This window comes from Daktulosphaira vitifoliae, unplaced genomic scaffold (genome assembly GCF_025091365.1).
Source record: "Daktulosphaira vitifoliae isolate Bord-2020 unplaced genomic scaffold, ASM2509136v1 Scaffold_1, whole genome shotgun sequence".
Classification (NCBI taxonomy): Eukaryota; Metazoa; Arthropoda; class Insecta; order Hemiptera; family Phylloxeridae; genus Daktulosphaira; species Daktulosphaira vitifoliae.
Genome location: NW_026099572.1, coordinates 26,631,784 through 26,644,488, shown reverse-complemented (window position 1 = coordinate 26,644,488; position 12,705 = coordinate 26,631,784). Strand labels below are relative to the sequence as shown.

Sequence of the window (12,705 nt, the reverse complement as noted above, 5' to 3'; positions counted from 1 at the left end):
CTCTCGTTACATTTTAATTTCCTTATATTTTTAAACACCAGATTTAGAAGTTATACAATTTTATTTTTAGTTATTTATTTTAAAATGTTGTTTTTTTATTACTTGTACTTTTACCAACTCATTAATATTTTAAATTTTTCCTGTATCTCAGGTGCGTTATTTTCGTTAAACATGTATTATATTTGTTATTTTCACTAATTATTTGAATAACAATGAAATACTTAATTACTCTAAATTAATGATTATAATAGTTATTATTGCAATTTGTTACATAAATTCAAATATAGGTCATTGCCTTATTATATTATGGTCATAGTAATTTAATTATATTTATCCATTTAGCTTTTCAAAGGGACATTTTATCATTGTGAAGGTCCAAACGTTAAACACGTACGTGACAAAACTGAATGTTTAGCCGACAAAAAAAACGTTTGGATCAATCAAAAATATAATTTCGATGACCTCGGCAAGGCTCTAATGGCACTGTTTGTTTTGTCATCCAGAGATGGATGGGTAAACATAATGTACACTGGCTTGGATGCAGTCGGTGTTGATCAACAAGTAAGATATAATGTTTATAGTAAACAATATGAAATATTGTTTAGTTTTCAACGTCATATTGACAACATATCAGAAAAATCAATTAAGTATATTTTTAAACTTTCAGCCCATCGAAAATTACTCCGAATGGCGTTTATTGTATTTCATATCCTTTATACTTTTGGTTGGTTTTTTCGTTCTTAATATGTTTGTTGGAGTAGTTGTGGAAAATTTTCATCGATGTCGTGAAGAGCAAGAGAAAGAAGAAAGAGTTCGTCGATTGGCAAAACGAGCGAAACAAATGGAAAAGAAAAGAAGAAGTACGATAATTGATTCTCAATAAAAATTTGAAATACTCTATTTAAAGTATAAAATTTATTATTTTAGAAATGCACGAACCTCCATACTACCGAGATTATAGTAGTGCTCGGTTATTAGTTCACAGTGTTGTAACTTCAAAATATTTCGATTTAGCCATTGCTGCTGTTATTGGTTTAAACGTGGTCACTATGGCTTTAGAATTCTACATGATGCCTAAAGTAAACTTTGTTGAATAATTTATGAACATTAGTATATTTCATTTCATTATAATTAATAATTTTCTTTCAAATACATATTAGGCTCTGACATATGCATTAAAAATATTCAATTATTTTTTTACTGCCGTGTTCATATTAGAATGTGTAATGAAAATGTTAGCTCTCGGAATGCAACTTTACGTAAAAGACAGATGGAATCTGTTAGACATTGGTATTGTCATATTATCTATAGTAGGAATCACGTTGGAAGAATTAGAATCGAAAATAATACCAATAAACCCTACTATCATTCGAGTGATGAGAGTCATGCGAATAGCTAGAGGTTAGTATTCTTATTATTTTATGAAGAAAATTTTATCAAAACTTATCCTTTTATTGTTTGTGAAAATAGTCATCACATGAGAGTTAATATAATATTTTTATCTATTTATAATTATATAAATTCGTAGTTATGTTTTTTATAAATTGATTGCCGTAGAATTCAACATAATATACAATTTCTTAAATTTACAACATAAAATAATTTTAAACCGTAGATATATAAATGTAGGTTTTAATGAATAAGAACTTAAAGCTCAATGCGATTCGTTGTGGACCAATTTTCCTGATTTTGTAATAAATTTGTGTTCACTGAATACCAAAATATATATGACCATGGTTTTCTAGTTTAATCTTTACATAATATTTGTGCGTCTGTGTCCTTTTTACCGGTTGTTTTGAATAATGTTACAACCCTTTTCCAAGGAAATGACTTTATACATAATCTATAAATATGTAGGTAAAAGCGCTACTAATTAGCACTACTAAAACATTCGCTTGGCCGAACAAACTACCGCAGCATTGTTGTAAACATTATTATTTGGCTTTCAAGGGATTGAGTCGCACATTGTTTTATATTTTTATAATAATTTGTTCTTAAATATTATTAACATTGAGCCTTTGTGTTCGGTATAATTTAGTCTTTATAGTACGCACGAATTTATTTATAAACAGCTAAAACGCCAACTACTTTTTAAATTTTTCATTTAATATTTCACGAGCTAAGGAATATTAATCAAAAAGTGATATATTTCCAAATCACGAAACTGAATGTGATTGCATAAAGAAATAAAGGTACCAGTTTGAAATTATTCCAAGGTTTTTTTTTTTTAATTTTAATACGAAACAGTAAACATTTTAAAGGCATCGTAAAGAATGCAGACGACGTAACGATTTGTGACTCGTTATATTATTGGAATAGGCTCCTTCTTGCTCGACAATAAAAATAAAACCAACCAATATCACTATATTATCTAATGGTTAAATATCCACTGGTATTTATTTGATATTATTCTTACTCCCTTGAATTATACAGTTTCGGCAAACTTTTAAGTATTTCAACAAATTACTGAATAAACCATGTGAAATAGGTGTGGTAATGAGATCTAGCTTGTATTAGGCATAGTACAGGCTGGACCTTATTACCGCAACTACTGTATATTTAATTACATATATATTCATATTTTATACATAGTTCTATGATTCTATATTAATACGCTATTGTGATACTATTGTAATTTAAATAATTGTTTAGTAGATGACGTTAATTTAAAATTGTATTAAATTAATGATTAAAATCAAACAATAAGTTATAACAGGATTTGAGAAAAGTTTTAAAGGTACATGTCCCGATTTCCACGGTTTTAGGGGCCTCTAGAATGCCGACTAATGCCCTCTTATTGCACTTATACAAAAATTTTAGAGAATCGGGTTTTAACATTTTCGGGCTCATTTTTTTTTTATTCTGACTTGTAAAGGTTCCAAAAGAATTTTGCCCTGGACCCCGAAAGTATAAATCCGGCTTTGGTAAAAGTATTCGTTTTACTATACTAATTTATTAATATGGGGTTTTTTCTGAATTATATAGTTTTGAAACTACTGAAAATGGCGAAAGGGATCAGAGCTCTATTAGACACTGTAATGCAAGCTTTGCCTCAAGTTGGAAATTTAGGACTCTTGTTCTTCTTGTTGTTTTTCATATTTGCCGCTTTAGGCGTGGAGTTATTTGGAAGATTAGGTAAGAATTATATTTAATACTATAAAATAAATATTATATTTTTCTATTTATTTTATATAATTTAAAATAAATGTATTTAAGTTCATAGAATTTTTGAATAAATATTCTTAAAACGTACGAAATAGAAAATTAATACTGGTATATAATAAAAATTATTCAAGTATTATGATTTTTAGAATGCAGTGAAGAGCACACTTGTCAGGGTTTAGGGGAGCACGCACACTTTGGAAATTTTGGAATGGCATTCTTGACACTTTTCCGCGTTGCCACCGGGGACAATTGGAGCGGTATAATGAAGGATGCTCTTCGAGAAGATTGTGATGACTCTACTGACTGCGTAAAAAATTGTTGCGTAGCCGCAGGAATTGCACCTATGTTCTTTGTTATATTTGTGTTGATGGCTCAATTTGTATTGGTTAACGTAGTGGTTGCAGTATTGATGAAGCATCTCGAGGAATCACATAAGCAGGTAAACTTTTTACTATCTCACGTTATTATCAAATTGCAGATATTATGATTTTTTGCGAATGAAAACTCATATTTTTAGAATTTTATAGATTAAATTCTTCTTTTTTTCTACAATGTAATAATTGAAAAAATAAAAAGTTAACTTGTTCGTAATCTAAAAATAATCGAAAGGAAAAAAGCAGCATTGGGTGGAAAATATTTCAGTTGAGTTAAAATTTACTTGAAGAAAAAATAAGTTCAAAGAACTTTGGTTTCAATTCATTATTAATATAAAAATAACCTAGGCTTTTTACAAAATTCGATTTTCTTTTCGTAACTGGGACGTATTGATTAGTAACGTCATTGAAATAAATGTAATAAAAGAGATATTATCAGCTATAAAACACAAACTTTTCTATTAGTTTGCTTATTTATGCCCTGTCCTAGTTAGTACAACAATAATTTGTGTACAGAAAACATTTTATAAAGCTCAATTACAAGTGGCAAGATTCCAGAATTTTTAACACTGAATAATGTCAAGTATGGTTTTACATACATTTTTATGGTATAAGGAGTATAAAAAAGTCCTTCACATTACAATATAAAAATTGAGTACAGTGAGGTCGCATCATAGTTAGGACAAGTATAGGTGACATTTGACAGTGATTAAAATCACTACCACGAAAAACGCTTCGTTGCATCTCTATTCAATTTCACAATATTAATATATTTGTAATTTCACAACTTCTATGTTTTTTAATTTTAAATATTAAATATTTGTTATATTATTTATCTAATTAAAAAAAAAATTAATTCTTAAAAAATTGCGAATTTTTTTAATTTGACGGCCAATATCTTATAGCAGAACACTGATGGGTGGTTTTTTTTAATATTTCAGTAAACTTCAAGAGCTTTTGATATGGATTAAAAGTTGTCAGACGTTTTGAAACATTTAAAAAATTAAGTTAAAAAATAAAATTACATGCATGGGTGGTCTCTTTTAAATCTTTTGAATACTCGTGCTTTTTACTGGAATTTCACAAAGAAAGTTTAAGGCATTTTTTACTGTGTTCAAATTTCATTTAGATCAGTGTTTTAATAATAAATAATAGCAATTTTAATATATAGAAAATATTTTTTGAAAATGCCCTTTTTTAAGATAGCATAATTTTGAGATATTTTTAAAAAATTTTAAAATTGAACGTTTTTTTTAAATTATCGGTGCTGATAAGTTTAATTAGATTAAAATAGAGTTCTTTTGACGTATTAAACATTAACGTCTCACGGTCCAATGAAAGCTGAAAGTTTTCACGGACCTAAAAAATAACACACTTGATAAAACTAATATCTCTCATCAGAGCATCGAAGTTGAATTGCATTATTTCAATTTATAAAGGGATTTAAAAAAAAAGTTATTTGACTACATAATGTTGTACAGTTTTTTAACCAAATCATTTTTCTTTTAAGTCTGTACATTAATGCAATAAATTTATTATTAAGTCCAAAAAGTATAAATTTTTATTCTGAAATTAATACTGTTTTTTAATAGTATTAAGTAAATGATAACTTTATTAAATATATATTTATTTTAAAATGTAACGTAACATCCATACTTAATTAGATACGTAATATTTAATTATAACTCACAAACATTAAATAATTCTTATTAACAGTTATTTCAAAACTATGAATAATATCAATATTTATATTCAACTTAAAGTTTCCAATAAATAAAAACTATAAATTGATTTCCTTATTAACAAATACATAAACATTACGAAATATTTTTGGAAATTAAAGAAATTTTCATTGTTGTGAAGACAATTCAAATGTTGTGGATGGATTTTATTAATTAAAATTTTCTTTGTAAAAGATGGAAGATGAAATGGACATGGAAGATGAACTTGAAAGGGAAATGGCAGCCGAGGAAGAAGAACAACTGGTGCAAATGGCACTTGACCAAGAATATGGGAACCAAAATCCTCTCTGTAAAGAGTTTTCACTACCCGCTGATTTTACATTCAAAAGCTTGCCTCCTTCGCCATTATATCAAGGTAATCTTTTTGTGATGTTATTTGAGACTGTTAATTGTCTTATTGTATTTGATCACAGGTTATGGTAGAAGGTTTTCTTTCAATTCTTGGAATGGTAAACTAACAGAACAAACTACAATGCGTTCCCAGAAAAGACGTCAAACTGTACAAGAATCAAACATTCTTATGCCACCTACCCTATTACCTTCATTTATGATTCCTCAGTTCGATGCGAGAAATCGTCAGTTTTCTGTAAGCCAAATCTACTCATTAATGTTTATTATAGAAAAATAATAATAATAATATACAAAACGACATTCAGCGTCATTGAAAAAGTATAATCTTATTTAGCTATCTTGATAACAACGTGAATTGAATATCTCAGAGAAAATTGTTATTTTTAGTATTTCAAGTTCCATTTTTGATAATTTTGATAAATTCGTTCATTCTAACATTGAAAGAGCAACAATACTGCGAAGTTTGTAACCCCTTTCGAATAAAACTGTATAGTTATAAAAAAATAGTTCGAAAGTTAAAATTTTTCGTGACATTAGTGCCGGTAAACATTTTATACTTTTTACTGAAACTTATTGATCGATGGGTTAATGCACTCAAATAACTTAAAGAGTTGAACATTTCCTTTTACTGATTTTTGTTACATTTTTTATTTAATAGCCAGTGAAACCACCACCACAAAATTAAAAATCACATCATGCTGAAGTAATTTTTTGTTCGAAAGTTAATTAAAAGAAAATTTTTTAAAAGAATAATTGTAAATGTAAATTGAGCGTATAATTTTTTTATTGTTGGTATTATTATAATTTATAGTTGTTACAAAAACGAAATAAAAAAGTTTTATATTAAAACAACTCCTAACCGTTATTGGCATTATTTTATAGAACTATAAATAAGACTTCAAATATTTTCAATATTTGAATAGAAAAAATATGATTTGAAAAAAATCATACTTGCATTGTTTTTATTGATTAGAATGTTTCAGTAATATTTTATATATGTATTTAAATTTAATATGTATTATAAAATGAAGATAGTATTATTTCAATAATTTTATGTTAAATTCTAATATTTTAGACTGTTCAAAATGAAAATATTAGAAACGCTCAACAAAAATCATCACATCAAATTAACATTTCTCAAAAACTGTCCGTCAAAGAGTCGCTATCGACTCAGGAAGAACAATTCTCAGAATGGCCGACAAAGCAAGTCAAGTCAATGTCGGATTTAGAATCTGGTGGTCCAGCGTCAATCGGATATTGTACCAGGGAAACGAAAAGCAACTTGCTAACAGTACCGCAAAATCCAGTGTTACTGGCGCCTCCCCCTCTATCGCGTTCGTACGTGACCCTAACCATACCCGAGGAGAGATCCGATGCACTGTTGCGGTCTAGGTTCCCTGGCAGGCGATCTGAAGACGATGCTAGCCCGGTCAATACATTGGACGTGCGGATCGAAGCTAGTGTAAAAAGGAAAACTTAAATAATTACTTTGTGATACGAACCGACCGATATTCTTGTCTCACCCATAAGCATAGGCGTGGTCCGACCCTAATTTAATGTGCCTCCACAAGTACAGCGAGTCTGTGGTATAAAGCTGAGTTTTGCTAAGTACTCACCCCATATTCACTAACTTATTCCTAAAACGAGTAGCTCATTCGTGCGTATCGATTAGGTAATTATAAGGCTAAATGCAATGTAATTATACAACGAAACAATAGTTTTTTTTATGAGTCAATTTCTATGATCCCTTGATAGATACGAATTACTAAGGTTTACTATGTAACATAAAAAAACAACTACTTATTGTTGTACATGAAGTCGTTATTAAAAATTTGATATAAATTCGATAAGAATACATTTGCACAAGTAAAACTTACTGAAGCTCAATCTAAGATCAGTAAAATACTTTTTATACCATTAAAAATAGTGGTATAAAATGAAGACGCAAAACTTATAAAAACGACATAGGGAGTTATTGATGAGTTTTCGTTTGTCTCTAAGGAAATCGCAATGTTAAAATATAAACCCTCTTATTGGTAACCATTTGATAAATGTTAGGGATGTTATTAATTTGGAATTTTGTATTAAACGACTTTTCCTTTTAGAAATGCCAATCGTTTTTCATTATGGAACCCATTATTTCTTGACGTATAACCGATGCAACAAAAGGTTATTTTTGGTTTGTTTATTTTGTAATTTATTCACTAAAATAATAATATAATTTTTTTTCAATTGAATCAAAATAAATCTGTAAAATAATTTTTCAAGATCTCAACAGTTCAAAAATATACTAATTTCAAAAATAATAAGGAGGTGCTATTACACAATGTGTTCTTGTCATTTTAGTAAATATGCAATGTACGCTTTGTATAAGATTCTTTTATAAAAAAAGAAGGTATTTGTTGAACGTTCCCTATTGTCACTTCAACATATATTATTACAGAAAACGTTTACCATGGTAACGATTGAAACGATAAACATATTTTTATAGCCCATTTCATATCAGACGTCGAGATATTATATACTACGGTAAGCACGATACGAACATTATTGACTTTAACGAGCTAGGCTTCCAAAAATTGGTATTTAACTATTATTATTTATTTTTTTGTTAGCACAGACCTTATTTGATTTAAATAAAACTTTAAGTAAATAAACTTGAAATGTATGCAAAACACATGAAAGTTCAATAAAATAGTTGGTAGAATAAATAATAAATTTTATTCCAAGTAAATTATTATTTTTTTATTTCCATTTAATTTCTCTCATCGGAAAATATTGACAGTGGGAAAACATTATTGGCGTTTATGATGTATACGATTGCTCTAATTGATCGATTGACATAAAAATTTTTTTAGCTACTATTTTATTTCATTCAAAGTATTAATACTAGTAACCAGAATAAAACATGATTGGAAAATAAATACTAATCGACTTTAATAAAATATGAGTTACCGTAAGATCAAACTTCAAGTGTAATGTTTAAATTAATTTAATAATGACCTCTTGTCATTTTATAATTTAAAATCATGTTATATTGATTAAGCAATATACTATGCAAAAAAAATTTATTTTTTATGAAATGAATAATATTTTATAGAAATTAATCAACTTTTTTTTTTATTAAGTGATTAAATTTAATAGGGTGAAGTTGGGTAAATGTAAAAGCATTTTTTTAGGTAAATGCACAAGTTTTTACTTTGAACTTGCATTTAATATATTAGCTGCACGTGTAAAGATTAGAACTTTTTGATCTAAAATAAAATCTGCCAAATAATCTAAGAGAAAAAATGAGTTTATATTTACTCCATTTTGCCTTATTAAAAACTATTGAGTATATTATAATAAAAATATTATGTAGAGTTTAAGTTAAGTCAGTTTATAGAATAAAATTTAATTGAATGACAATTTTATTAAAAGTTTTTTTCAATACAATTTTAATAAAAGTTTCATTTTTGTAAATTATGACAGTTTATAACTGTATGAATTAAATACATTTTTTGGTCAATATATAAAATTCTAAATGGATTTTATTTAACCCTATGCCAAATTTGTTGTAATGAATTTTGTATAAGTGCCTAGTTTTTAAACTTGATATTAGATTCTTACTTTATAAAGTTATGATATTTTATAGCTAGAATATCATTTCTCTTAAAACTTATATTTTCTACTTCTGTTTATACTTACTATATAATGAAAATAGCGTTAATTACAAAGTTACTCTAGAACATCGTTCTGATTTCACGATAATCATATGAATTAAGATCATTATAAATTAAAAATTAAAAATTATTTATACGTACATTATATGATATTCGACGATGTTTCATGGGTTTACATATAATAAAATCATTTATTCTAAAAAAAAAAATCTTGTAAATTAAGCTATTTTTAAGTTTCAAAGATTAAATAATTATATAATATGTTTCAAAATATCTTCAGTTACTATTTAATTTCCAGTAGAACATTTAAGGCGTTGATACGGGAAAAAAGTTCAAAAAAATTAATTTTTCGTTTTTTGTAGAAAACATAGTAAGTTAAAATCCTAATGACTCTGTGAAAAATAAAAAAAAGTTATGCATATTAAAAGAATAACAAGGAAAACAAAAAGACGCTTCCCGTAAGTTCACATGGTATGGAAAATAGATTTTACTCTTTTCTAAAAAAATTTAGTTTTGTGACTTAGTATATTTTTCATGTTATCAGTGCCATAAAAAAATGGTCTAACCGAATAACATAAAAATAAGTTGATAAATCATCATAACTATGAAGTAGAAATAACACTACTTATTAATCTAAATTTATGTGTATTGTTTATTATATAACAACTAAGTTATAATAATTCTTAAGAAAAATTATTTCAAATTACAGAATCAAAAATTATTGTTTAAAGAAATTGATAATTGTTTTATATTTTTCATGTTATTTCAATTTTTTGAAAAATTTTATTTGGACACGTTTTTATCTTTAATTTTAACACCATTAATGTAATTTTTTTTTTTATAGTTTTTGAAAATTTATTGAATAAATATTTTACGTTGTTTCAATGGCTTGAAAATAATTTTTTAAGTAAATATTGTGAAATTAATTCGAACTTTTCATTTTATAAATTTTATATAATTTATTGTGTCGAACTTCTAATCAAGAAACTTGAACGTATTTTAAATTTAATAGTTTTGCGACCAGTTTACCGATAACTAAGTAAAGTTATATTATTCGAAATAATTTTGTTTTACTAACTACTTTAAATCTTATTGTATTGATGCCTATTCAATTATGATACATAATCAAGTAATATTGTTATATTGTTGTATCTATCTGTGATAAAGTTTTATAGTTTAGATATCTGCCGCCTTAATAGTTTGTAATAACTTTAGAATTAATTATCAATTTTATATTGAGCTTCATCTTCTTTTTTTAGAAAATCGTTCGAGTATTTATACATTTTTTTAAATGTATAATTGCATTCATTTATATCTAGATTATAGAATTTTAGTGATTCTCTATAAGACTGCCTATTTTCTAAGTCTGACGGCAAACGTTCAAAAACAAAATCGTTTCTTTAATGCGCTTAAGTAGTCAAATTTGTCGTTACTAATGTAATGTTATTGTTACAATCACTTATTGAAGTTAATATTTGATTTTCTATTTGTAAATAAATAGAATACATCATATCTCTTTGTTGCTACCTATTTAGTGAATTAAAGTAATGAATTATGTATACATTCATTAATTTATATTAATATACATAATTAATACTATTGTTGTATTAACTACTTAAATATACACTGTATGTTTTATGTAATAAACAAAAAATGTAAATATAGAAAATTTAAAATGTCTTCTTATTTTAAGTAATCCAATAATATGAAATAGAATAATATTTATATTTTTCATAATTATTATTGAAGTAAAAATACGGTATCAATTTTGTTACTTTGACATAGTTATTGAAGAGTATTATATATAATTTATTATAACTCTTTTCTTAGACTTATTAATCTATATTAACTCGACTTTTAACTCATATCAAATGAAATTGGATGTTCTATACAGGTTATCCATGTATAAGTCAAAGTTAATTCGTAATTTATTATTCATATTACAAGACTATAGCTGTCTGTTAATAGCGGTTTCTTAAATAGGATTNCATATTACAAGACTATAGCTGTCTGTTAATAGCGGTTTCTTAAATAGGATTTCCTTACCTTGAATAATCCAAGGCGAGTGGTAACATCTTCGCAGTTTTGTGATAAACAAGAGAAAAATTATGTAGTAAAATTTCTTAAAATACTTCTTTTCTGCGTATCATTAAGTGTTATAAATAAATAATATCTATACATTTTATTAATCAGTTACATTAGAATAGCCAAGTCTATGAAATGAATGTGCATTGGTATTTTTATGTTTAGAACTTGTACAAGAAATTTACTCGTATAAGAAATTGTTAATTAACAAAAGATATTATATATTACAGTTATAATATAACTAAAAAGCGAATTTATATATATTTATAAATTATATTTGACCTCTTTTAAAAGTTTGTGGAAATTTTGTTATTGGAATATACAGTAGTGTAGAATTTTTGTACTGAAGTGGAATGGGAACACAAAAACCCCTTTCGCACTTTCGCCACTGGTTACCAAACGTTGTTTATGTATTGAAACCCACAACGAGTAAAATAATTTCATGCTTAAAATACAATTTTGGAAATATTATACGAATTTTAATAAATCTTACCCCTCCCGATGACAATATTGATACACTATTGAATTTTACTAGTTTAAATTCACATTAAGACAAATTAGTTTGGTTGAGTTTCAGATAAAAGTTAAAATTTTAGTACCAGGAACTCATAAATAGCATTGACACTGTCAATTAGAAAAGATAATATCATTATTAGAATAAATTGTATTGTATAATCATGATGGCTTGGTGGGCTACTTGAAAATTGCTGGCGAAGCGCTGGACATCTTCTGTAGATATATGAACCGCTGAACATTAGTTCTCATAAATTCCTGGTACTAGGTTTGATACAATATAACAGTACAGGTTTAAAATGTCCATAGGTCAACTCATTTCAGGATACCACATGAATTCCTGGTATGCAATTTAGATATTGCAAATGTTTAGTTAAGTGGATAAGTGTTGAAGCTTGTTGCGACAATCATCGCTTTATCGTATACATGTATACGGCAAGGTGGATGATCATCACATGAGAGTTATAACTATTACCTTAAAAAGGTGATTTCTGGAGGTTACTTAGAAATTATATGCAATTAAAATTTTAAATATATTTTTAGTAATTTGTTAGGCGTATTGTAAGAGGCGATTAAATATTCGTAAAACATTTAATAATCGCAAAAAAAAATTTTTAGCTTCGATGCGAAGCTGAGAAGGTATTAATTTTACCATGATGTGTTTATTTTTTTTTTTGTGTCTGTCACTACTTTTTCTCAGCTCTCACTGGACCGATTTCTTTTAACAATACGTCAAAAGATCACAAATTGTATCTAGTTGAAGACATTACCCTTAAAAATTTAAAAATTTTCCCTCGTTCCCCGCAAATGGGG

The 12,705-nt window shown here is 26.7% G+C and overlaps 1 protein-coding gene across 4 annotated transcripts in view; it reads left to right on the top strand.

Annotated features, from left to right (window-relative positions):
• LOC126894670 (voltage-dependent T-type calcium channel subunit alpha-1G-like) overlaps nucleotides 1-10,913 on the top strand; it is an 88,413-nt gene extending 77,500 nt beyond the window's left edge. For all 4 annotated transcript variants that reach the window (XM_050665848.1, XM_050665849.1, XM_050665852.1 and 1 more), the window contains 9 exons: nucleotides 343-561; nucleotides 668-860; nucleotides 928-1,079; nucleotides 1,161-1,401; nucleotides 2,986-3,135; nucleotides 3,312-3,604; nucleotides 5,456-5,636; nucleotides 5,695-5,867; nucleotides 6,708-10,913. In XM_050665848.1, coding sequence (XP_050521805.1) covers nucleotides 343-561; nucleotides 668-860; nucleotides 928-1,079; nucleotides 1,161-1,401; nucleotides 2,986-3,135; nucleotides 3,312-3,604; nucleotides 5,456-5,636; nucleotides 5,695-5,867; nucleotides 6,708-7,112 — 2,007 coding nt within the window. In that variant the 3' untranslated portion in view covers nucleotides 7,113-10,913. The remainder of the gene's footprint in view (nucleotides 1-342; nucleotides 562-667; nucleotides 861-927; nucleotides 1,080-1,160; nucleotides 1,402-2,985; nucleotides 3,136-3,311; nucleotides 3,605-5,455; nucleotides 5,637-5,694; nucleotides 5,868-6,707) is intronic.
• Nucleotides 10,914-12,705: the final 1,792 nt, after the last annotated feature.